Here is a 26,700-nt window from a genome sequence, read left to right as displayed (position 1 = left end):
TGGCAAATCAGAGAGGCAAGAAGACACCAGCGGAACAGATTAAGAGGTGAAATATTTTCAAAGAACCGTTATTATATTGCAAGGAGAGCTTCAATCTAATTTAATACACTGTTCAAGGTTTCTAGTGGTCTTGGCTTAATAGTTACTCTAAGTGAGGGAAAATGGGTATAAAAGAAGAGAGAAAGGGAAAGGAAAGAAATAATTTAACTGCCATTAGAGTACTGCTATGTGGCCACGTTACAGATTAGGAAACTGAGGTTCAAAGACATTTTTTAAAAACTAACCCAAGGTCACAGAGCTGCTGAGCTTTGATGCCAGGATGCAAGCCTGTGCATCAGCAGAGGGGGTGAAGCGGACTGGACCCCGGGTCTGCTGAGGTGGAGGGTCACCCACAGGCACCCGGCAGGCAGAGGGGTTGGCCTGTCCAACGCAGAACCTGCCAGAGAACAAGGCCGGAGGTCTGCCTTCCCGCAAGGGGGCACTGAGCATCCCTGACGCTGGACAGAGACTTGGGAGCTTTGAAGAGGGAAGAAATCTCCCCCAAGAAGACAACACGCCCAGGACTTTGGGGATGGAAGTCACACTGCCTCTGTGTGGAAAATAAAAGCTGAAAATCCAGGTTACAACAGACCCAGATTCACAATCTCCAGGCTCCTGACAGAAGCAAACGTATATCCTTTCTGAAGGTATTTTAAATTCAGGCCACAAAGAATCCCCACAGATAAACTTGAATTTTTTTAATCATGATACGTATGAGGAAACAAACCATTTCAATCTAGAATCAACGACAACAACAAAAAGTGAGGAGAGAGGATTCACTGTGAAAATGAAAGGGAACTACCAAATTCAAAAATATGCTGAAACGGATAAAAACCAAAGGAACAAGAGACTCTCAAAATTGACCATATAGTTTTAATGAAGTACAAAGTGGAATTTCTGAAAATGAAAAATATAATAATTGAAATTTAAAACTCCATGGGTTGAATAGCAGAATAGACTGAGCTGGAGAGAGAAATAGTCAACTGCAGAGCAGAGCTGACAAAATTACACAGAAGTCTCACCTGAGACAAAAGAAATGCAAAATAAGAAAAGCACTAATAGTGGAAATCCTACCAACAAAGATAACGAAATAGTCCACGTCTGGAATAGCCCTGCAGACCTGTCTGCAGTGAGACAACCACAACTGGTGAAAAGTATTTTTAAATAATAATAACCGTTTTGAAGTCTCTGGAAACCGCCCTAAGGGCATAGAGCAACTGAAAAGATATTTGTGCAAGAAAACCTACTAAATCTCAGTGAAAATTGCCAGAATCTGTAGCTCTTGAGCCACCACCAACTCCCTCCCCTCCCCACCAGCTGCCTTCCAGAGGGCTAAACCTTTTACCTTCTGTCTGACAAAATTGATTTTGCATCAAAAGGATATTTTGAGAACGGAAAATTAGAGGTCAATCTTTTTCATAAGCATAGACACAAATATCTTAAAGAAAACATTAGCAAATCCAATCCGGCAATATATGTAAAGGGTAATAGCATGTCCAAGTTGGGTTTATTCCAGAAATGCAAGGTTGACCTATCATTGAAAATCACTTATTGTGTTTCACCACATTAAAAGAATAATGACAAAGTACAAGGCCATTTCAGTAGGTGCAGATAAGTATTTGGTCAAATAGCCACACACAGGTGGGGACACAAGGGACCGTAGTGGGGCTGACCTGGGCGATGGTGACATGGAAGACCCCTCAAGTTGTAACACAAACTGGGCACGTTTCCAAATGTAAGTTACACTCAATTTGAAAACCTTACTAAGAATGATGGCCCAAATTTTCTCATAACAATTAAAGAAATTAAATAAGTTAAAATCTTCTCACACACGAAGCATGACAGCCATTCTGACAGGTGTGGAGTGATACCTCATTGTGGTTTTGATTTGCATGGTTCTAATAATTAGCAATGATGAGCATTTTTTCTTGTGCCTGCTGGCCATCTCTATGTCTTCTTTGGGAAAAAAAATTTCTCTTCAGGTTTTCTGCCCATATTTGATTGGGTTTTTTTTTTTTTTTTTGAGGTCGAGTTGTATGAGCTGGTTATGTATTTTGGATATTAACCCCTTGTCGATCATCATTTGTAAATATATTCTCCTATTCCAAAGGTTTCTTTTTGTTCTGTTGATGGTTTTCTTTGCTGTGCAAAAGCTTTTAAATTTAATAAGGTCCCGTTTGTTTATTTTTGCTTTTATTTCTTTTGCCTTCAGAGACAGATCCAAAAAATATTGCTATGATTTATGTCAAAGAGTGTTCTGCCTATGTTTTCTTCTAGGAGTTTTATGGTTTCAGGTCTTACATTTAGGTCTTTAATCCATTTTAAGTTTATTTTTGTATACGGTGTTAGAGAATGTTCTAATTTCGTTGTTTTACATGCAGCTGTCCAGCTTTCCCAGCACCACTTGCTAAAGAGACTGTCTTTTCCCCATTGTATATTCTTGCCTCTTTTGTCATAGATTAAATGACCATACATGTGTGAGTTTATTTCTGGGCTCGCTATTCTGTTTCATTGATCCATGTATCTGTTTTTGTGCCAGGACCATGTGGTTTTGATGACTGTAGCTGTGTAGTATAGTCTGAAGTCTGGGAGGGTGAATCCTACAATTGTGTATGTTTAATTAAAAACCAGTCACCCAGGATGCACCCAAAGATTTGTGCACAAGGAGGTCTGTTACAGAGCTATTTATCATCATGCAAAATTACAAACAACAGGCTGCTCAGATAAGTTACATGCAACAGATTACTTTGTAGTGTAAAAATCACATTTTCATGTGAAAAATCAATTGAGCTACATATTTATGGTGCGTGCACTCTTTTGTGTATATTATACTTCAATAAAAAGTTTATCCAAAAATTACATTTTTAAAGAATACTTAATGACATAGTTAAATGCAGATAATATAATGTTAAGTAAGAGAGAACTGCATACATAATAGGAGCCAAATTTCAAATATATAAAATTTAATATATATATTATATGTATATAAATGTATGTGTATCACTGAAAGAAATCCACAAAGCTAGTGTGGAAGATTATCTGAGGATAGTGAGATTATGTGCAAGTTTGCAAGCTTTTTTTCTTTTTCTTTTTTTATTCCTTTGGCCACACCATGCGACATGCAGGATGTTAGTTCCCCGACCAGGGATCAAACTTGTGCCCCCTGCAGTGGAAGCACAGAGTCTTAACCACTGGACCACCAGGGAAGTCTGCAAACTTTCTTTTATTCATTATACTCTGTGGTATAATAATTCAAATGTTCTACATAGAGCATTATTAGATGGAGAGAGGGAGGGAGGGAGGGAAGGAGAAGGAAAAGAAAGAAGAGAGAGAGGAAGGAAGGAAGGAAGGAAGGAAGGAAGGAAGGAAGGAAGGAAGGAAGGAAGGAAGGAAGGGGGAGGGAGGGAGAGAGAAAGAAAGAGAAAGAGGGACTTCCTTGGTGGTCCAGTGGGTAAGACTCTGAGCTCCCAATGCAGGGGGCCCGGGTTCCATCCCTGGTCGGGGAACTAGATCCCACATGCCGCAACTAAATATCCTGTGTGCCGCAACTAAGACCCGGTGCAGCCAAAATAAATAAATATTTTAAAAAATAATAATAATAAAGTGCTGTACTTGTGCAGGCCCTGTGCTCTAGGTAATATTTAAAAGAAAAAAAGAGACAGAGAAAGAAATTAATTTCATGGAGGCCCCTTCACTTGACACATGGACACGTACGGACAGTTGAAATGCTGAAAGGCTCAAACCCTAGTCAAATAGGCTTTGACGCTTTGAAAAGCATTTCCGTGCTTTGGTTGCCTGGCCCTAGTCTCCACAAAGTGCCCCGGAGTGGAGGAGTAGAGAGGGCCTGGGCGTGCTCCTCCTGCTCTGGACAAGGCTGTGGCCCCCTCATGCACACCACTTCCTGGGCTCTAAGGGTACCCTCCTTTCCAGGGTGCAGACGCCCTGCCGGTGGTCGGGATGGAGCCACGCCACACCGAGGCCGGCAGTGCCAGTTCCACAGGGGCCAGGAGCTGGCTCTCCAGCCACAAGACCCACCCTCAGGAAGAAAGGCTCAGAAACAAGCTCAGTCACCACGGAGGGAGGTTCAGATTCAGTCAGGATGAATCTGATCCCGGCGCGGGTAGGATCAGTCCTCTAAAAGGAAACCACGTCCAGGACACTAGGACACAATTACAAAACTGAGACGGTTCCTATAAAGCCAGCCGCAATCAAAGTCTTACCCAGAAGCTCTGCACTGGATTCATAGGGAGCTCAAGCGGCCACAAGGCCTGTCGGCAGGGCCCGAGGCTGGAGGAAAACACGTGGGGAGAGTCACATCCATTTCAAAAGATGGGAAATCACTGAATGAGAACCAAAGATCTCCTAGGAACTGTTTGGAAAATGTTTGAAATACGTCATTTGAGAAGGACAAGGTGAAGAGGAAGGGAGAGTGTTGAAGACAAAATGGGGAGAAAGAAAAAGAACATTTCTGAACAGCAAAGAAATCCGTAGATAATCTGTGCAAGTCAGTTTTTAAGATGAGCTCATAGAAAAGCACAACTGGGCTGCAGGGGGATGAGTAAGAGTGTCATCACCCATCAGACTGACATACACGTTAAGTGACAGCAGCCAGTGCTTGTGAACGGGACACAGAACCTCACCCACTGCTGTGAATTCCCACAGTCTTTGGCGGGAAGAATCTGCCAGACCTGTCAATTCTCAAAACCACACACTCAATGACCCAACGATCTCGCACTGGGAATTTATCCCACAGGAAAAAGGCAGCAGCTTCCAAGGCTTGTGACATGGTGAGGTGGTGTGAAAGCTGTGTGCTCGGATCCCAGCATTGTTTGAGGCAGCAAGAAACTGGAAACTACCTGAATTCCCAGCAAAATAAAAAGATAAAAGTCTTTAAAAAGAGGAGTTAAATAAACCATGGCACATCCATTCTCTGGAATATTAAGCAGCAACGAAAAAGAAGGTGTCAGATCTCCACCTGTGTTGCCTCTGTGGATGAACCACTGTGCTGTGATGTGAGAAGGACAGTCCCTGAGTGTGGAGTCCAGGCCCACCTAAGTGAAAAACAAAGGGCAGTCTCACATGGGTGTGTTTGCAGCGTGGAGAAAAGTGAAGGAGGATACAGGTGAGGCTGCCAACGCCAGTTACCTTGGGGTGAGCGGGGGCTGTATCATGGGAATAATGAAATTTTTTACTTTTTTTTTTTAATTGAACTATAGTTGATTTACAATGTTGTGTTAATTACTGCTGTACAGCAAAGTGATTCAGTTATACATATATATACATTATTTTTTATATTCTTTTCCGTTATGGTTTATCACAGGATATTGAATATAGTTCCCTGTGCTATACAGTAGTACCTTATTGTTTATCCATTTTATATATAAAAGCTTACATCTGCTAACCCCAACTTCCCACTCCATCCCTCCCCCAACCCCCTCCCCCTTGGCAACCACCAGTCTGATCTCTATGTCCATGATTCTGTTTCTGTTTCATAGATAGATTCATTTGTGTCATATTTCAGGGAATAATGAAATTTTCTAATTACAAAAACTAAACTTACAGTCCCAGCTCAGAGAGTCTACATACATCTCAATTACAAAAGTAGAAAGCATTCATCAAGATGAAAAACTTCTGCTTATGAAGACAAGCCCCAGACCAGGAGAAACTTGTGTAATGTGTATACCTGACTATTGATTTCTACCCAGAAGATATAAAGAACTACAAATCAATAAGAAGACATGCCAATTTAAAAATGAGCAAAAAACATGAACAAATGTTTCACAAAGTGAAATACACAGTTGTCCAATAAGTAGATGAGAAGAAGCCCAACACCATCAGTTTTCAGGAAAATGCAAATGAGAATCTCAAGGAGATGCTGTTGTGCACCCACCATGATGGCTAAAGTTCAGGGTTGACAGTATCAAGTGCTGACAGCACTGCTGCTGGGGGTGAAGAACGGTCCGGCCAGAAAACAGTCTGGCAGTTCCTCATGAAATTGAACACACACTACCCAGCGACTCAACAATACCCTCCAAGAGAAACAAAAACAACAACCACACAAGGGCATTGTGCAAGAACGTTTATAGCAGCATTTTTCATGATGGCCAAAACCTGGACAAAATGTAACACACGTCAACAAGTAACGGACAAAGAGATGGGAACCCTACTCCTCAGTAAAAGGAAAGGAGACGCTGACACACAAACCACAGGGTTCAACCCCAGGGACATCACCTGACACAAAAGAAGGGGGATGGGAAAGTCCCTCGTGCAGAGCTCAAGGTGGCCAGTCTCTGGGGACCAAATCAGAACACGGTGCCTGGGGAGCCAGCAGACTGGTACCAGGGCTCGAGGGAACCCGGGGCCCCGTACCCGCCTGTGTGTATCTGCGGAAGCTCATGGAATCATCCGTTTACGATCTTACATTCACTGCATGTAAATATTACCTCAATCAAATCAAAGTAGTAAGCCTCAAAGATCAATGTTTGGATAAATTTGTATTTGGAGCCAAGGGGAAGCCAGTGGCACGGAGATGCAGGCCTGGCAGGCTGGGGTGCCCCCATCGTGCAGACCTCCACCCCCTCCACCCCCAGGAGTCATGGTGAGGTTGGGCTTGTCACCCCCCAGCCCTTCTGGTCCTGTGGGCAGGGAGGTAGGGGCTGCGGGTGTGGGTGGAATGTGGCAGGTGGTTGCTGCAGGGGCCACAGGCTGACAACGTCTGTCCCCTGGCTCCCACCCTGAGAGGCCAGGCAGCCACGGACCCCAGACCATGAGCCAGTGGGAGTCAGCGGCTCTGCATACACCTATGGCCGTGAAGATGCCCCCGCACTTGGCCGTCTAGGGGCAGGATTCCTGCCCTCGCCTTCAAATGGAGGGAAAGGGAGCCGGAGGTGGGGGTGACTCGCCCTCCACCCCACAGCTTCCAAGCAAAGATCAAGACCTGAACTTGAGTCCCAGACCCCACGTAGCCTTCAAGGGCATGGCCAAGGTCATATCTCCAAGCTCAGCACCTTGGCTTGCTTTTTAAATTAATTTTTATTGGAGTATAGTTGATTTACAATGTTATGTTAGTTTCTGCTGCACAGTAAAGTGAATCAGTTATACATATACATATGTCCACTCTTTTTTAGAGTCTTTTCCCATATAGGTCATTACAGAGTATTGAGTAGAGTTCCCTGGGCTATACAGTAGGTCCTTATTAGTTATCTATTCTATATATAGCAGTGTGTATATGTCAGTCTAAGCTCAGCCCTTCGGTTTCTGATGCAACAAGTTCTGACTCCCCAGAGCAGAAGACACCCCCCACTCGCCCCCACCATCATCTCTGATGGAGAGGAACTGCCCTTGAGCTGAAGCCCATAAAGCAACTCAATCCACTCCCGTCTGCCCAGAGCACCGGCCTTCATGACGGCGGCTGGGAACATCCGAGTAATTTAGCCACAGGGGAGCCTGTGGGCTGCAGAAGGTAATAAAACATATTGACACTGGCAAGAGTTAATTAAAGCTTTTACAAGAGTTTGCTCATGGAGGGCCTATGAGTTCAAGCCAAACCCCAAAAGCCTGGAGAAATTAATGAAATTCACACACATCCCCAGCCTGGCCGTCCTAGTAGGTAGTAGTAAGCCATCGACAATTAGCACAAGTTTACTCCTTCTTTAATGACTTAACTTGCAACAACAGAGTGTGAAAGACAGCAGTCCGCAGAAGGCAAAGGCGGTCTCAGAGACACACACTTGCCTGCTTACAGGACATTTTACTCTGGGTGGTGAGGAAATAACTTAAGCAAAGAAAGGTTATTGGTGCCACGGCCCATCCAGCTCTAATGATGATGTCTCTCTGCGGGGACTCAGCCAGGACCCCATCTCCTGTCGGTCAGTGGAGCCATGGACACCCAGGCATTGAGGAGAGCCACAGAGGCCGCTGGGGCGGCCGGCGGCAGACATGCAACCTGAAACACACCCAGACAGGAGGAAGTCGCCACCCTGAAGGTGCCCGCCCCACGGCCAGCAGCCTGGCGTGTCCGGGGGCCCAGGAGAGGGGCTGGCCTGGCCTCCCTCGGGGGTCAAAGAGTGGTACCCTCGGGCCAGAAGCATGTTTCCATACCTATTCCAAAAGGACACCCGAGACTCCGACTAAGCAGTTATTTTAGGGATAACTGGACTTCCACTGAACCGTGCAAGCTTAAATCAGCAGTTCTCAAAGTGAAGCCTGGATGAGCTGCATCAGCCTCGCCTACGGGCTTGTTAGACCCACACATTCCGGGCCTGCCAGAGGCCCTGGGCCAGAGGCCCTGGGCCAGAGGCCAGGAGGGGCCCAGCCCCGGGCTCTAACATCCCCATGGGTTCCACCTCTTGCTTCCCTTCAATGCCTTCTGTTGAAGAGTCACACCTGGGAGAAAGGGAGCCTGTCACTGGGCCCCTGGCACAGAAGGGAACCTGGTTCACCTGGAGCGGTGGAACTGGGCTACAGCAGGCAGCAGCTTTCCTGTTTCCAGGGGAATTTAAACTGAGGCCACGTGGTCACTGGGCAGCATGGGGTCCCCAGGATTCAACATCAACTGAAGTGCAGCTACTTTGTAGTTAATGTGCAAAAACAGCAAGAGGAACTGAGGGATGATGGGTGGATGAATGGATGGGTGATGGATGATAGATGATGGATGGATGGATGGATGATGGATGGATAGATGGATGATGGATGGATGATGGATGGATGATGGACGGATGGATGGATAGATGGATGGATGATGGATGGATGAAGGGTGATGGATGGATGGATGGATAGATGGATGATGGATGGATGATGGATGGATGATGGATGGATGAAGGGTGATGGATGGATGGATGGATAGATGGATGATGGATGGATGATGGATGGATGATGGATGGATGGATGGATAGATGGATGGATGAAGGATGATGGATGGATGGATGGATAGATGGATGATGGATGGATGATGGATGGATGGATGGATAGATGGATGGATGAAGGATGATGGATGGATGGATAGATGGATGGATGATGGATGGATGGATGGATGATGGATGATGGATGAATGGATGGATGGATGATGGATGATGGATGATGGATGATGGATGATGGATGATGGATGAATGGATGGATGGATGGATGGATGACGGATGGATGAAGGATGATGGATGGATGGATGATGGAAGGATGATGGATGGATGGATGGATGGATGACGGATGATGGATGGATGGAGCCAATGCAGAAAAAGTTAACTGTGGCATCTAGGGGGTGGCATGTGAATGTCCACAGAACGATTCATTCAACTTTTCTGAAAAAACTTGAAAATTTTTCTACTAAAATGTTGTGGAAGAAATCAAGTGAGAACCGACTTTCATGACTGTCCCTTTGACCCTGGATTCCTGGTTCTGTGACACCTGCACCCACCACACACACAACATGTAAGTCCAGCCAGCCCTGGTTTGGGCTGGTCCCAGGGGTTTCAGGAGGGTAAACACCTCAGCAGATTCACCTGCACAATTAAAAATTCACCAAGGATGGGACAAAGGCAAGGGAGGCAGTGAAACCAACCCTAGCTCACCACACAACTTGGAATTGGGAAATTACAATCTGGAAATTTTACACGAGGGCTACGGAAACTCATGGCAGAAGGAAAGCCAGTGAAATGGGTTATCTGCATCAGCATGGAGCCAAACGAACGAGGCCCAAGAGTTACAGACGCCCGAGGGAAGGTACGCCCGGGTGCCTAATTAACAGCAATAAATGGGTCGTCAGATGCCAAGGGGGACCGAGGCAGAGAAGCCACTGTCGACTTAAAAAAAAATGCACAATGTGAGAGTTGCGAGCTAAGTTTTATTTGGGTCAAAATGAGGACTGCAGCCCGGGAGACAGCATTTCAGATAGCTCTGAGAAACTGCTCCAAAGAGGTGGGGGGAAGGTCAGTATATGTGTGATTTTGGTTCAAGGGGAGTACATGCAATCAAGCACATATTTTTTTTACAGAAGGTTTCTGCTAGTCATGAGGAGCAGTCGTCACCATGAAGGATTCTAGTGCTTTTCTAGATATGAGGAGATACAAGAATTGGGCTCATAAAATCTGCTCCTGAAAATATGTATCTGTAGACCTGTTCTGCCAGTTTTTCCCAGAGCACAGAGGGCCTCATCTCTGCTCTCCACCCTGAACTCCTTTCAAGGGGTGTTGAAAGTCAGCAGCTGCAGCAGCACCTGACTTAATCCTTGTAGAGGTAGGTGGCAAGTGCCAACGGCAAGTGCCAATTTGTAGTTGATACCATCTTCACGCATTTAAATCCGCAATCATTCCGTGAAACGAGGAGGGACGCAGGGAGGAAGACAAACCTGGGCCGTGGGGCGGGCGGTGTGTCTGCCTGAGCTCTCGTGGAGGCCCAGCTGTGCTCCAAGGTCTAGCTGGGCCCCCAGGAGCTCTGAAGATGCTCATTCCCAGCCCCACACCCAGATCCACAGAGTGACTGTTCACTCAGGAACAAACGGTCTGCATTTTTGCCAAGCTTGTGGGGCTATTCTAATGAGAGGCCCTCGTAGGAACCAGGGCCCCACCTGGAAGCTGCCGGCGGCCGGAGGCAGGTGCTCTCAGTGCTCTGCCCACATCGCAGTGCCTGGCGGGGTGGCCGTGCTACTGGGGGGACACTGTGAGCGCCACCTCTGCCTGAGGGCTCTCTCCAGCCCACCACCCAGCACCTCCCCACCCTCCAGGGGCCTGGCTCTGAGATCCCCAGCTGCCCAGCAAGAACCTGTGCATTAGCCCACCTGTACAGGCTGTGTCCCCGTCCCACTCCCCACCCACGTCTCCCGGCGTGGAAGTAAACAAGGACCACCCAGAAGAGAACAAGCAAAAGCTATATCCCCTATTCAGAGCGTGAGACAGCAAGGGAACTCAGCCACTGGCGCGTGGCAGAGACGGGCGTGCAGGCCAGGGAGGGGGACGGGGGAGGCTGGAGGCAGGCAACTAGAAGCGGGGCATCCCGCAGGCCTGGCTGGGGGCACATTCGGCTTTCTTCTCTGGTTGATGCTAAGTTGAACACGGGGGCAAAAATTAGGGAAGCTGGCAGCTCCTGACCAAGCCTGACCGTTGGGATGATTGCAGCAGAGGCTGTGGTCTGGCTTCCTGGGCAGGGGCAGCAGGGAGTGGGCAGAGTGCCATGGTCACGTGCGGTCTGGCTGTTGTCCACGAGTGCACGTGTCTCACTGGGACCCCCCCATATGCCAAGCGCTCCAACCATTGTCTCAGGTCTGCTGGAGGGGCGGTACTCAGCGTGAGACCTTCCTGAGGAGGAGGATGAAGGTAGGCGGTCTGTGAGACAGCGGAGCCGAGGCCCCCAGAGGCCTCAGCAGCTCTTGGCCTACCACCTTGCAGGGCCCTCCTCTTCCAGACGCCTCCTGAAGCAGACACAACAATGGCCCCAGAGATGCCCACATCCTAAGCCTGAAACCTGTGACTACGGTACTCTTCAGGGAAAAGGGACACTGCAGATGTGAGAAAGGACCTCGAGGTGGTGTGATTACCCAGAACACAGGGGTATGGCAGGGGGCTAAACGTAATCACGTGAAGCCTTAAGAGCAGAAAACGCAGCTTTAGTCAGAAAGAAAGATGTGAAGGGGGAAAACAGGTCAGAGAGCCGCCTCCCCTCGGCGGTCAGCAGCCCGTGTCCCTGTCCTGGGGTCACAGCAGGTTCCAGCACCCGACGTCCTGCCCTGAGTCTTTTCCTCCTCATCCTCCAGTTCCAGCCTTTCCAGGAGTTTCCAAAGCCCCAACTCCAGACCCTGACAGCCCTTGGCTGTAAAACCCACTGGAAGAGAATGCGGCCCATGGAAACTCAGCAGGCGGGTGGGGACGATACAGGTGGACACAGAGTCTAGATCTGCACACAGCCCTTGGCTCTCCAATGCCAGGTCATAGGTCACTCTACTGCCACTGTCCTGCAGCGTGAGGCTTAAACAGCCACTGGACAAGGGCCTGGCTGGCAGCGGCAGAGCCAAGTTCGCTGTCAGCACCAGCACTTGCTCCCCTTGAGCAAACCTTCCTAGGCTCAGGTGGCCCCAAGAAGGACCCAGAGGTCCAGGACCGCACGATGAGGCTGGGCCAGCCTCCTCTATCCCCAGCTGCGGCCACACAGAGCAGCACAGCTGTCTTGACGAGGAGCCCGACCCCCACCAGCCTCTGGTCACGATGCTCCCTCTGTTTTCACCCCCTCCTTTCCTGCCAATAAAACTCCTACCCCGTCATCAGAGCTCAACTTAAACATCCCTTCTGTGGAGACAGTAGGGATGAGTCCCTGGGGAGCAAACAAGATGGTGCGGGGAGAGCGGCGGCCTGCTGGGGCGTGAGGGCAGCCAGAACTCTGGAGCGGCGATGGGCCTGCAGAGAGGTCCTGCCTGGAGCCCCGGGGGTTCAGGCTGCCCCTGGCAAAGGGCGTGACCCCCCCCCTCGGCTGGAGGATGAGCATCAAGGTCCCCCCGTGGGGCCGGCGGTGCCCTGTGCCCACCAAGCAGTCAGCAGAGGGGGCAACCGCGCCCTCAGTCCCTCCGGGCTAGCCCCCTGGTCCCAGGCCCTGGCCTCAGCCACTCTCAGGGCAGTACACACAGCTGTGCAGGCTGAGCTCCAGTCTCCGTGAGAAGCCGCTGCCGCAACATGATGTCGTGCGTGAGTCGCTTTCTGGGTAACACAGTGGGAGGCCAAGCAGCCCAGCCCTCGCGGAGTCCCCAAGCGAGGGGCAGCATACAGTCCACCCAGGAGAGCAAGTATCAGGGCCCCTGAGGACGCTTCTTACCCGCAAAGCGTAAGGGCAAGAGGAGCAGCGGAATCTCGTCCCGTCCCGTCACACCAGGTGCTGCTCCAAACCAGGACCCAGGGCTGGCCGGTGTGGTCAGCTGACCAGGCTGACCCACCGGGGCCCTGAGCTGAGAGCCCCCGGATCCACACAGAAGAATCACGTGTAAAGAGCTGGCAACTCTGTCCTTCCACCCAGGTCACCAGACCAAGCAAGGGTTGGGCTGCCAGGTTTAGCACATAAAAATACAGAAAATTTGGACTTTAGAGAATGAATGATTTCAGTATAAGTACATCCCATGCAATATTTAGGATATACTTATACTAAAAATTTATTTGTTGTTTCTCTGAAATTCAAGTTTACAGGGTGCCCTGTATTTTAACTGGCAACCTTAGGTAACGGGTGTCAGAAGCCAGGCCAGGCCTTTACATGACCTCTGGGCAGAAGCCACAGCACTGAGACAGGTAAGGCAGGTTGTGTGCAGTATCCAGGAACCAAGCCCCACTGTGCCTGTGGCCCGTGAGTTCAGCTCCACCTGTGGATCCAGGCTCCCGTCACCACTGGAAAGGTTCTCAGTTCTCCTGGTTAATAGCATTACCAACTTCTCCAGCCTCCCAACTGGCAAGCACATACCCCTGATACCGACCCAGCCACAAACTTGTTTCCCATCTGTCAGTTGGGGCCTTTTATGCTGAGGGAAAGGGAAACAAACCTAGAAAATCCAACTAGAATGGTCTTAAGCAGCAAGAGACTGGATGGGAACTCATAACTGGAAAATCTAGCAGCACATGAGCTTCAGGGTGGGTTTGATCCAGGGGTTTGTCACCTGCCACTCCAGGGGCCACCACACCGACAGCCCCGCTGAGATCAAGTCCAGACGCGGCACCAGCACCTTAGGGTGATTCCAGGCCCCAGCCTGTGGCTCTTCGCAGGGACGCCCCAGACCCCATGGAGATGGACATGCCAACACATGCAGCCCCCCACGTGCAGAATGTGCGATCATGACGGATGGTTGGGGGCGGCACTGGGTGCAGGAACCCCACCCGCACAAGCACCAAGATCCCCCAGGAGGAGGCCCAGCCTGGGGAGAGTGAAGGGCCCCGAGGCCGAAGATTTGCAGGGTCCCTCCCACCCCTGCTGAGAACAGCATTTCCCCAGAGAGGGCCCAGGACTGCTGAAATCCATCACCAGTACAGCAGATGTAGGGACCGAAGCGGGAGGGGGGGGGGGTCCCAGAGCAGAAGAGGAAGCCCCCAGCCCACAGCGTGGGAAACGCCGGGCGAGACCTGCTCGTTTCTTGGGTCACAGCGCCACCGTGTGGACAAAGTCTGCTCGCCACCCAGCAGCTCTTCCCAGACCAAAAAAGCACACTCCTGCCCCTCCACTCAGACAACCACCGTGGACTTTAGAAAATAAAGTACACGCAGGGCGTAAGGTCTCAGAAGCCCATCGGATAATCCTCTCCTGGGACAACCAGTTTTTGTGCTTCTTCTGTACATTGTTTGGGTGCACAAAAGTCACACACACACAGCCCTAGACTCCTTCCAAGGCCCCCCACACTCCTGCTCTGCAGGGCTTGGTGATGCTTTCGCCAACAGTCGTGCTGGACAGGATGTCAGCTCACTCGGGCCACCATCAGGGACCCCCATGGCCAAGCTGGCATCTGCAGGCTGGCCAGTGCCAGCGTGGCCGGCACGGACAGCCCCAGGCTTGGGGCCCCAGGCCGGGGGCAGGGGGCGCAGGGGGCAGGGAGTGCAGGGCAGCGGCCGGGACCACAGCACTGGGCCTGGGCCCCAACTCTGCAGAACTTCCCTCAACTTCTCACCCCCTTGTGCCTCAGTTTCCTCGACTGTCAAATGGTGTGGGGATTTGAGAAAAGTGCCCAGCACACAGCAAGTGTTGGAACATGCCCTCTCCCCATCACCGCCGCTGTCATCAGAACAAATTCAGCAACACTTCTGGCGGAGCCCCAGGCTCCCTGGGCCCGGCTGTGGCCAAGACGGGCTGCACGAGGCAGGAAGCTCGGGACCTGGAAGCAGCAGGACGGCTCAGGTGTCCGGTTCGCTCCTCGGCCGGGGGGAGGACAGCCTGAGAACTGGACGGCTCCAGCCAACCAACAGGGGGCACAGCGTGGAGGCCGGCAGACAAAAAGTCTCCTGGGAGGTTTGTGAAAACAGATTCCTGGGCCCCACTCATAGAGCCTGATCACGGGCAGGGCCTGAGAAGCTGCATTTCCATCAAGGGCCCAGGGAGTGCTGACTGGGCACTGGGCAGGGGACCACACTTCAAGCAGGAAAGGGTGGCAGGAAGGGTGAGTGGTGAACAGACCCACCAATGAATGAGTGGGGCTCAGTGCAGAGCCCACGACCCCCAGCAGGCCGAGGATGGGGCAGAAATAGTGCACATACACACCTACACACAGTCACACACGTGCACAGAGACACAGACACAAAAACACGTATGAACACACAGACTCGAAAGCAATGTACACTCTCACACACAGACACATACAGGCACAGACACCTGCACAAATGTGTGGGTCAGTGTTCTCCAGACAAACAGAGGCAGTAGGGGGTGTGTGTGTATAAAGAGATTTATCACAAGGAATTGCCTCATGCGATGAAGGCCCAGTGGACACATAAAATCAATATCACAACATACATACAAAACACACTCACACAGACTTATACACATCTGCGTGTAAGCACATACACACCTTTCATTCACACTCAGAAAAACACACCTCCACATGTTCACATTCAGACACATGTAAAGACTGGATGCACACGCATACACATGACACATGTACCCAGTGCACACATGCACACTCCCCCGGGGGCCTGTAACGCTGCTCTAACCCCAGTTCCCTCCTCCTCTCTGGGCCTCTGCTCGCCCCCAGGCCTGGGCGGCGAGGTGGACCATCACCCACGTTCGCAGACAACGGGGCCGAGGGCCGGAGACAGTGCAGTGACAGGCAGGTCCCAAAACCGCTCTGAGCTCCCCAACCCCCGGAGCTTCTGAAAGTGGGAATGACCCTGCGCACTGAGGACATGCAGGAGTGACCGCCGGCCCCCGAGGTACTGCAGGGTCAAGGCCGTGAGCACAGGGGCAGCCCAACTCCTTGCCATGCCTGGTGGAGGGCACAGGCAGAGTGGCCGTTGACATTCACGACACCCCCAAATCCTCAGCATAACCTGAGGAACTGAGGCTTGGAGACCTCCACCCAAGGTGGCCCAGGTGTTCAGAAGTAGAGCCTCAAGCCTTTTGGCTCCAGAGCTCCCACTCCTAACCGTGGGCCTGGCCTAGAGGTTGGGCAGAGTGCCGGGACCTCTAGGCCAGACACTGTTCCTCTCCTTTGCCAGCTCTGAGCCAAAAAGTTTCAAGGATCAATCATTCATCAGCAAACGCTGTTCCTCACCCAGTTCCAGGCCTGGCGATGGTCAGCCTCTGAACTGCAGTCTGCACCCTGTTTTCCTGTTACTTCCCAGGGAGAGTCGCCTAATTCACGCCAGCAGGAGCACAGTCTCCTGCAGGGAGCCACTCAGACCCCAGAATCTAGGCCTGAGGAGCATACCCTTTGGAGAAGGAACCCCAGGTGAGTGTGCTTCTGAAAATTCCTGCTCATTTTTCTGCTGCAACGTCTCTTCCATGTGTTTCAAGGGTAGAAAATCGCAGAAGTTTTGCTCACAGCTCTCACCTCTTTCTCCCCTCCCCTGCAAATAATCGCTGTTTGGAAACTTTTACAAAGGAAGCGGTTGAGTTTGTAGCTGCAAGATGTGGAGACGAAGAGCAAGAAACCACCACCCGCACCCCAGGCAGGCGGTTCGCGGGGCGGGGCTGCCCCAGCACCTTGCTGCCGGCGCCCCTGCCCAGCACAGCCCTGCGTGCAGCCATGCGTCCTGCCGGGGTACTGCTGGTCGTCTGTGGCCTGGTCCTGGGTGCCACGGGGGACCCTTCACAAGGTAAGAGGGGGCCTCCCCACTGTCCAGGCGCCGTGAGCTTGCCCCCCAACCCCGTTCCCAAGGCACGTTCCAGGGGACCTCACAGCAGCTGCCTTTGTGGGGAGCAGGCTTCGGCAGAGAGGGGGACTGGGGGTGTCTGGGGACCGGGGAAGTGCCTTCTGTACCCCGCCGCTCCAGGGGTCTGCGAGTACCTAAGGGAGGCCTGCCACAGCCCCTCCGCGGAGACAGCGCACAGGGTAGCGGTCAGGCCATTTCTATTTGATGGTGCACCCTTCCTGCCTCCGCTGCTGCCCTGTGACTTGGCTCGGGGGACCCTAAGTCTTCATCCTTCCAGCTAGGCCAGAGCTGGGGGGAGGGCGAGGGAAGCCGCCACCTGTAGGCCAGGAAATGAGGCACAGAGAGGTTAGGCGACTTGCCCAGTAACACAGCCCGTGAGCACCTGCCCCCATGCGCACGAGGAAGCTGGTAGCCGGGGCTTAAGTGACCAGCAGGGGGTGAGGGGTACAGCCCCCAGGTAGCAACTGGTCTCTGCCCTCCTCCCTCTTTGAAGAGGTCCGGAGCCTGGCCACGGGTGACCAGGTCGGGGGGTGCCCAGGCAGGTGCCCAGGGGACAGCCTGAGCCTCTCAGTCCCTGGAGGTCACAGCCTCGGGAGTGGGTGACACCGCCTGGGGCTCTGGACCATCTCAGGCACCATGGGGACAGGACATCCTGCCTCTGCCCCCTCCCCCAGCCGCGGTCTTAGCTCACACCATGAAGCCTCACGGGTCCTCTCCTCCGGGAGCTGTCTGTCCTCCTGGGCCCCCTTAGTGCCCAACCAAGGAGGCCAGGCCAGGGAAGTGGCTGGATGTTCAGACCAGGGAAGTGACTCCCTCTGAAAGCCTGAGTGAGGGGCCCGCCATCTCCACTGCACTGGGATGTAACGTTCGTGCCCTCTGTCCCGCTTTCCTAAGCTGCTTCTGCCAGCCTCGTTTCCTCCCCTAACAAGCGGGGCAGAAGCAGGATTGCGTGGCCCAGGAGGCGCTGGACGCTGGCCTCCTTTCCTTGGCAGGACTGCCTCCCCTCTGCTGGGGTTTGGTGCTGGACCAAACCCTCTCCAACCCAGTCCCGCACCTACCCCCTCGGGATATGGAAGACGGCCTGCCCTTGACACAGCCCTCTGGCTGGCCCGGCCCTCCCCCGTCAGGCCTGCTCTCAGCCCCGCAGCCCAGATGGAGGAGGGTCCAGGGTCCAAGCCACATGCAGAGGCCTTGGGACCTGGAGCCTCTCTGAGCCTCAGTCTCACTGTCCATGAAATGGGTAAACCACTGCACCCCTCCGGCCCTGGAGGCGCCTGGCTGCGGTGGCCCACGGAAGGCAATGCCCCAGGTCTGGGGTGGGGGGCAGCCGCCCACCCGCCTGCCCGCACCCCTGCTCCTGAGCCTCTGCTGGCCGCAGCCCCTACGCCACACAGATCCTGTCTTCTGCCTCCGTCAGGTGACAGGTGACGGCCCCAGCGAGGGCCTCGGGCTCGAGTGAGTGGCTTGGAGGCCCCGGTCTGGGGATCGAGCAGAGACAGCTCAGCCCCAGACCCAAGTCCGCCCCTCAGCCCCACGGCCTTCCTCTGAGAACAGACCCTAGAGTCTTCCGTGGTGGGAGGACGGGGGCCCCGAGTGTCGCCACCTGGGCACCTGGCTTCTCCCCACCCCTGGCACTCAACTACGCTGACCTGAGCCCGGCAGCCGCCCTCCCCAAGCCCTTCAGAACCTAGGAAATTGCTACATCGATTTCTTCAGCCACTTTTCCTTCGGTTGAAAATGGAAGCCCTTTTTCAACCTGACTCTCATCTCTCCTGGGAAGCCCTCCCAGTCGGGCTCACAGGGGCCCATCTTCCCATCACAGGCCGCCTGGCAGGGCCTGGGGTCCACCAGCCATCGTCACCAGTGGCAGGACCCAGAGACCACCCACGACAAGGGAGGCCCATGCCGGCCTGCATCCTGGGGCGGGGTGTCGGGGGGAACCGCTGCATCTCGGCATGAGGGCCACTGACCCACCCTCTGCATTTTGAGGTTTCTTTTTTCCAGTGGGGACACCCATCTGCCCTCAGAGCCCCACCGCAGCCATTTCGCACATTTGATAATCATGACACTATGGCATGTCCTTTATCGACAAGATCTTCCTGTGGATGGCCTCCTGTATTTCCACCACAACCCTGTGGGGTTGGTGCCATCATCACCCCATTATACATATGAGGACACGGAGGCTCAGAAAGGTCAAGCAGTTTCCCCAAGGCTGTACAGCCTTTGAGAGGCAGAGTTGGGACTCACTCTGGCCATGTCCCAGTGGATTAAGGCGGGGACTAACCAGCATCCTGTTTGTGCCAGGGGACACCTATGCTCTCAGAACGGGGCTACTCATTAGTCAGAGCCCCCAGAGCACAGCCGGGTGGGTGTGGCCCCACGCAATTAAGGGCAACCACCAGCGCACTGAGCTCTGGTGTCACGCAAGGGGGCGAGGCTCGGAGTGAACCTCCAGGCGGGCAGTGGACACCAGCACCCCGCTCTGTGGGCACAGCCCTCCTAGTGTGCGCTCCGGGACCCCAGCCGTGACAATGACAAGGGCCCCGTGATGCTGGCAGGGAAGCAGCCTCCACGAGGAGACCTCTGGGGACACGGTGGGGCGGCCTCCAGCAGGGGCCTCCGCGTTCGGCTCCTGGGCACCCTGGTTCCCTTCTCGGGTCCCCCCACCTCCCGGCCACACACACGACACTCCTGAAACAGGAAGGGGTGGGGAGCCCCAGCTGCCTGAGCAGCCCCCTCTCCCTTCCACACCAGGGAGGGAGGGGCTGCGCGGCCGGAGGCACCGGACTCTCCAAAGGGCCCAGCACCCCTACCCGGCTTCGGTGCATCCGTAGACGCACAGCCAGCGTCCCAGGCTCCAGCGCCTCCTACGGGACGTCATCCCACGTCTTCATTTTTCAGAAAAGCAAGTTGAGGGGCGTTTACCAAAACCATTTGCTGCTGGCTCATTTTACCAGCTGCTCTTTGTCAGGAAGTTGTTGTCCTCTCCTGGGATATTTGCTGCAGGCTCATTTTACCAGCTGCTCTTTGTCAGGAAGTTGTTGTCCTCTCCTGGGACATTTGCTGCATGTTTGGTGGTGGTTGGAGGGCAGACTCCATCCTCTTTAACCTGCATAGAAACAGTTAACTGTTGCCGCAACCAAAAGGGCTGCTGACAATGTCCCCCAAGGTCCGGCTCCACCTGCTCAACTGTGCATCTGCCTTGAACCCCTCGATGTTTGTGAAGTGCCCACACACCAGTGGAGGGAATTGAGTGCCCCAACTGGTGAGGGCAAGTGCAGAGCCTGGCCACCGAAATCAGTGGGGCCGGTGTTAGTTCTGAAGAAGGGGGTGTAGGGACAGGACAGGACAGGAGCTGGAGTAGGAATCACTTGTGATTTAGATGGAAAGTTACACTTTTCAGCAAGAAACATCAGAATGTTTCCTTGACGTTTTGCTTCCCATTCTGATCACCAGGGGAGTAGAGACTCCTTGACTCCCTTGAATCAGGTTGAATCAGGGGGTGTCCAAGGGGCCTGGGGCAATTTCACAGAAGGGGATGGCCGGGAGTCCACTGGTGCAGCCTGAGCAGCCCAGGGGCCTGCGGGATCCCCAGCGTGCTGGCTCCTGGAGCAGGTCCCGGCTGTGCCAGGGCAGGTGGGAAGGATCTGCCAGAGGCAGGTCCCGCACTGGTTCCTGCCCACGCTCTCGGTCCCAGGGCCAGCTCCACCGCCCAGGTCTGAGACGACAGGGGCTCACATCTCCGCCCCGGGGAGTCTGCTCCGGCCCCAGGAAAGCTGGGCCTCTGCCGTCCTCCCTCCAAGCCCCGTGCCCCTGCACACTGTGCTCGCCCAACCGTGCATCCGGGGGCGGCTGGACCCCCCGCTCAGTACCCAGCACAGCGCTGCTGTCACCCTAATCTTACCAAGTCTCCGGCCCCCCATCTCTTGCCAAATCTCTTGCCGTCTTGAGTCATTTTTTTCAAGACCAGCTGAAGAGCTACTTCTCTCCCAAGAGCAGTAAGGGGCCCTCTTCTCTCCTTCCTGACTCAGCCCACCCCTCACCACGGGGTCTGCCCGCCTCCCTCTTCCCAGTGCCTTTCTGGGCCAAAGCCTCCACGCCCCGCCTGGCAGGGGATGGGGGAGGGAGTCCGGTTCATTTGGAAACCTCACTTCTCTGCGCCGCCCGGCCCCTCCCCACCCCAGCGCGTGTGATGAAGAGTGTTTGCTCCTCCTCACAACCTCTCCTTCTGGTTGTCCTTTCAGTCATCACCAGGCCACCACCTGCCACCGGTGTGAGTCACGATCCCCCACTCTGGCCCCCGCACCCAGCCTGCAGCTAAGGGCGGTCAGGGCTGCCTCGTGCTCTGCTCTCTGCCCTCTAACTGGTCCCCACCCCCAGCTCCCTCCTTGAGCCCCTTCTGCCGGATCACCGTCCTGCCCCCAACCTGGAGTTGCCCACAGCACCCATCAAGAAATACTTCTTGAGAGAAAAAGAGAAAAAGAACACGGCTTTCACACCTAGGTTTAACCCGCCCTGCACTCCTTTGAGGCCTGTTTCCTCCCTGTAGATGGGACCACGGCCGGCCCGGGGGCCCCCTTGGCGGTGGTGGGAGAGGGCTAGCTGGCTGGGGCCCAGGGCCCCCCCCCCCCAGCTGCCTGTCTTCTTCAGGAAGGAGAGCCCCTCTTTGGGCTTATTCTGCACCAACCTTGCCCTGTGGACATTCTGAAGAATCGCTCTGAAAATAGGTTTGACTTTTCAACTTTTTTAAATTAAAAATGGGGTTCTACTGTTTGTTTAGATAACTCTGCTGATGCAGCCTCACTTAACTGAAGCCTTTATTTTAGGAAATGTAGGTAAAAATAAACCAACTTCAATGTTTCCTATAACCTCTTTGTAACTTTACCGAAATCGCTTAGGAACTGACATCACACGTTTGGCAGAGACATTCACCAGAGGTTTGGCCTCACCTAGTTTCACTTCATTATTATAATCATGTTAAGTTCAAGCGAAATTAAATGTAGTATACTTTATTTAAAAAACAGGTAGCAGTGGTTACCTTTGCAACACTGAGAGTGAGCTCTAATGTTTCTGTTGTACTTTTCTGTGTTTTTCAAGTTTCCTACCAAACAAGTAAGCTTATAATCAGAAAAAGGAATATATGTAATTTGTACAAAGAAAAAACAGCCGTGGATATAGACCCACAAACACATGGGAGACTGGACCGCCCACCAGGTGGTCCTTCCCGTCTGCTGTTCGGACTATGCTGACAAGCAAAAATCAAGCTGTTTTCCAAACAGAAAACCACACTGGACTTCCTGTCGTCAACAGCAGGCCAGCAGCCCTCCCAGCACCAGAGTCAGAGCCACGGGCTCAGGGCCCAGCCAGCCGACCAACCCAGCTGCTGCGTCCAGAGACCTCAGCCACGGCCCAGCCCAGAGTCTGCGGGGACGTCATGTGAGGGCCGGATTATGGCAAAGGAGATTCTCAGAGACGTTGGGGACAGAGCTTCGTGGGGGATGAACGACAACCTCACCTGCTGGGAAGCTCTCATGGGGGTGGAGCAGGCCTCCCAGCTGAGGGGGCCTCACAGAGCCATCCAGAGCTCCATCTCGACCCAGGGACCCAGCTGGGGCCCACCTGCCAGGAGGGGTCCCGCTTGGGCGGGCAGTGCCAGCCCCTCTTACAAAGAGGCTGTCATGAGCGCCAGCGGCTCACCCCCAGGGTCATGAGCCCTCCGCAGACCCTACCCAGACTGGACTCACGCCTTCTCTGCCCACTGCCAGAGCCCCCTCCTCCGCTCCACCCACCTGGAGAGGAGACCCCTCAGCGAGGCCGCACAGGGCCGGCTCTGGCCGTCCTGGTTCTCGCACCCGGTGGGGGTCTCGTGTGTCCACTGCCACAGCAGACATCCAGTTCTAAGGAGGGCTCTGTGCAGACCTCAGGTGGCGGTGGAACCAGCCTCCTCCGAAAACCTCGCTCTAGGCTGATGGGCTCACTGACACCCTGGCAAGACCTCCCCACTGAGCTGAGCTGGCGTGCGCCGTGTCTCACCCTCTGCTGTGACCCGCGTACAGGCTGGCTCCCAGAAGAGGTCCCAGCGTACTGGACTGACCCCAGCCCAGGCTCCTGGACACATAGCCGCACACGGGCCATCCTGCCAGATGCCTGGGTCCCGGCCCAGCAAGCCCACTGACCCTGACCCCCACCCCCAGCTGAGGTGAAGGTCCTCTCAGTCCATCAGCCCCGTGGCTGGGGGGCCCTGTCTCCAGCAGGACACCCCCATCCAGCCCCTGAAGAACAAAGCCCCCAAGCGCTGCCGACCTCACACCACTGTTTTCCTCCCACGAGTCGAGACTTCTTCACAACCAAGGAACCGTGTGTCCTCAAGACGGCGGGGCCCACACCCAGCACGCTGGGTCTGCAGTCCCAGCGTGTCCCCCGTGAGGACGGGACCCCTCCTTCCCACACTCAACGTCCGGAACCTCGTCCACGAGTCTCCACTTCCTGTGGCTCCAGCGGGTCCACCACGTGCTGACCCCACCCCCACTGAATGCACCACAGGTGCTCCCCAAGGTCACGGCCAAGGGAGGCAGAGTGACCTTCCAGGGCAGTGCAGGGCAGTGGACCCTCCACACCGGCCAGGACGCAGCTGAGCCCCGATGCAGGCCGTGCACGAGGCGCGGACCCCACGCTCCACGCGACTCAGTGAAAGAAAACAGCTGAGCCGACACCACGGGGTGGGTCAGCTCCGGGTCACTTCTGGCACAAGATGATTTCAGGAAAATCTGGGGAGTTCTTAGAAAAGAGAAGTAATCTACAACCCAAACCCTCTTCCCATTCTCCCTCCCCCCCAATTTAGTTTTTAATATAAAAGTAGTCCGTGACCACTGCAGCAAAACTGAGAAACATAAATTTGAAATCAAGTCACCCCTGAGCCACCAACTAGAAAAGCCACCACCCACCTGTTGCCCAAACACCCCAAAGGAGGCAGCACATGGGCGCCGCGGGGACCTGGCAGCTGGGCGGATTCGCTTGAGAGTCCTGGGGGCGGAGGACGGCCTTCGAGCACTTCCCCTCGGCCACTTGCTGGGGACAAGCTGAGGGCTCGAAGCCGAGGGCAGCCTCAAAGGCCAGGGCCGACTTCTCGGAGCACCAGGGCTCATCCTGACAGAGGGTCCAGGCCTGAGAGCAGGCAGTGGTGTCCAGGCTCCTGTAACTGTTCAAAACAACCTGGGTTCTGAAAGGACAGAACCCAGGGACACATGCGGGCAGGGACAGGACGGGACCACATCTTATCCACCTCTGTGCCGCCCACCACACTGGTCTTCAGCTGAGGACGGGGCAACCACGGGGACGGAGGGCAGACGCACTGGGGGGCGAGAGATGGAAGGGCCGGCAGGGAACACGGCCAGGGGAGGGGAGAACAGGCCGGGTGGGTGGATGGCGAGGGGTGGACGGGCCGGGCGCCACACTGGGAGCAGAGGCAGGAGGCGTGATCCCTGGACCAAGGACTCCCCCCACAGTAATGTTCTTGTCTGGTTCTGTTTCTCGTCCAGATTTTTGTTCCCAGATCCTTAACTCGGGTGTAAAGCCAGGATTTCCCAAGACTATCAAGACCAACGACCCGGACGTCCTCAGGGCAGCCAGACACAGTGCCGAGAGCTTCAACAACTGCAGCAACGACGCCTTCCTGTTCCGGGAGTCGCACGTCAGCAGAGCCCTCGTCCAGGTGGGGTCCGGGCTCAGGACTGCCCAAGGCGGCCAGGTCTGACCACCTAGAACCGGACCGGGGCCACCAGAGTCAGGCACCGAGGCCGGCGCCGTCTCTCACTGAACCAGGCTCCTCCCAGGCAGCACACAGGGAGGATGTGGGGGAGGGCGGCTACCACGGGGCACAAGCTGCCCCACCGCCCACCTTCAGGGCTGCCTGCCTGCCGGGCTGCCCGCAGGCCACTGCTCCACAGCACCAAAGCACTTCTGGCCATGTCCCCCAACCACTGCCCCGTCCCTGCAGGAGTGTCACACCCTGCGAGGTCCCCACGCTTCTCAGCGGCCCCATACGAGCAGCTCAGTGCTCCCCCTCCCACGGGGACACCACGGGGCAGCCAGGCCTGGCTTGTCCTGGGTCCCGAGAACACAGGTCAGTGAGGGTACAGGACACAGTCAGTGACAGGACGCAGCCACTCTCAAAAAGCAGGGGCCCAGTGCAGCCGGTCAGCAAGCGTCACGGTCACTGACCGGGGAGCTGGCCTTGGGGAGAGAGACCCACAGCCCCGAGGATGTGTGCTGCCCGACACCACCCCACATGCTGACTCACGATAATGGTCACCCCTGGGTACAGGACTGGGGGGTGACTTTATTGTCTCTATTCTCTTTGGCAACCGCAAACTCTCAGAGCAGGATGCTGTCCCTATCACGGAGGGTGTTCTGCGCGGGTGTAAGTAGCCAGTGTCAGGACTCCAGGGGCCCAGACCCGGGGACTGGGGTCTTCAGTCTCCACCGTCTGCAGGAGCGCATGCCCAAGCCTGGGGGGAGGGAGGTGGGCCCCCAGCTCACCCCATCTCTCACCATGTCCTGGACCCAGTGACCCAGGCCCGCCCTCTATCCCCTCAGATAGTGAAGGGCCTGAAGTTCATGCTGGACCTGGACATCAGCAGAACCACCTGCAAGAAGACCAGGCACTCGAGTCTGGACGACTGCAGCTTCCAGACCAACCGCACCCTGAAGCGGGTAAGAGGGCTCTGGCCTCCCCACTGCTCACCACCCCCCAGCCACCTTCGCAGCCTTGGAAATCACCCTCGGCACTGCTCTACCTGCGAGGTTCCTGATCCCACCCCTGAGCAGCGCCCACGCCCACCCCCGACATGGGAGAGCGAGAGGCAGCCCCCCAGGACTTCCCAAACGACCACCCCTCCTCGTTCCCACAGGCACATCTCCAGGGAGTAAACACTGCAGGTTTGGGGGTGGGGGGAGGGCAAAAGAAAACTTGTAGATAATTGAGAAATTTTATATACACACATGGGGAGAGCAGATGTGGCAAAATTTGGTAATTTGTAAATACATGTGTTGAGTATATATTTTTGAATTATTCTTTCAACTTTTCTGTAGATTTGAAATTTTTCCAAAATAAAATCAGGGCAGAGAGGGAATTCTTCAGTAAAGAAAACACACATGCACATGTGTGGGCGCACACACGTGAGCACACAAGCACAAGCACACATGTGTACACACACACACACACACACACACACCTGCCCGAGGCAGTGGCGCTGGGAACCCACCTCTGCGGCGGGTTGGGTCGCCCTGGCGGGGTGGGAAGCCTCCGTAAAGGGGGACCCTCAGGCCACCCTCATTTCAGACTCTCAGCTGCTACTCTGAAGTCTGGGTGGTCCCCTGGCTCCAGAGCTTCGAGGTGCCTGTCCTCCGCTGTCACTGACTCCCGCCTCCCAGCTCCATTCCTGCTGTCGTGGGCCCTGGGAAACAGCATCTCCTGAGAGCAGAATGGCGGTGCCAGGGGTCAGCGCAGAGCCCCCCCCACGGCTGGATTGAACACATCAAGTCTCCTTCCAAACTTAACTAGTCTCCCCGACACTGTGCACCTAGATTTAGGGTCTGCACAGACAGGGTGAGTCCTCCAATGGGGATTACACGGGTTCTTGACCCCGAGGGGCCCTCCCACCTCACTGCCCCAAGGTCCCAGGTCCTCAAGGAAAGCCCAGAGGGCCATCTTTCCATCTGAATAATCATTCCAGCACTGGGCAGGGACCAGGCCATCAGTGACCTCTTGGGTGAATAGTTAGGAATAAACCTGAATAAAGAACTGATCACCTCAAAGCAATGCCTGCTGCTTGACCTGCTAAGGGGAGAATGG

General features: G+C 54.3%; 1 protein-coding gene across 1 annotated transcript; it reads left to right on the top strand.

Annotated features, from left to right (window-relative positions):
* Positions 1-9,241: 9,241 nt before the first annotated feature.
* Positions 9,242-26,663, top strand: CST7 (cystatin F). The gene is made up of 4 exons (XM_082428654.1): positions 9,242-16,790; positions 24,386-24,558; positions 25,443-25,559; positions 26,188-26,663. The coding sequence occupies exons 1-4, from the start codon at positions 16,721-16,723 to the stop codon at positions 26,263-26,265; spliced, it is 438 nt and encodes a 145-aa protein (XP_082284780.1). The 5' UTR covers positions 9,242-16,720; the 3' UTR covers positions 26,266-26,663.
* The last annotated feature ends 37 nt before the right edge of the window (positions 26,664-26,700 follow it).

Source organism: Balaenoptera physalus, assembly GCF_965194825.1.
Source record: "Balaenoptera physalus genome assembly, chromosome: 16".
NCBI classification, from domain to species: domain Eukaryota; kingdom Metazoa; phylum Chordata; class Mammalia; order Artiodactyla; family Balaenopteridae; genus Balaenoptera; species Balaenoptera physalus.
This window is presented reverse-complemented; position numbering and strand designations above follow the sequence as displayed.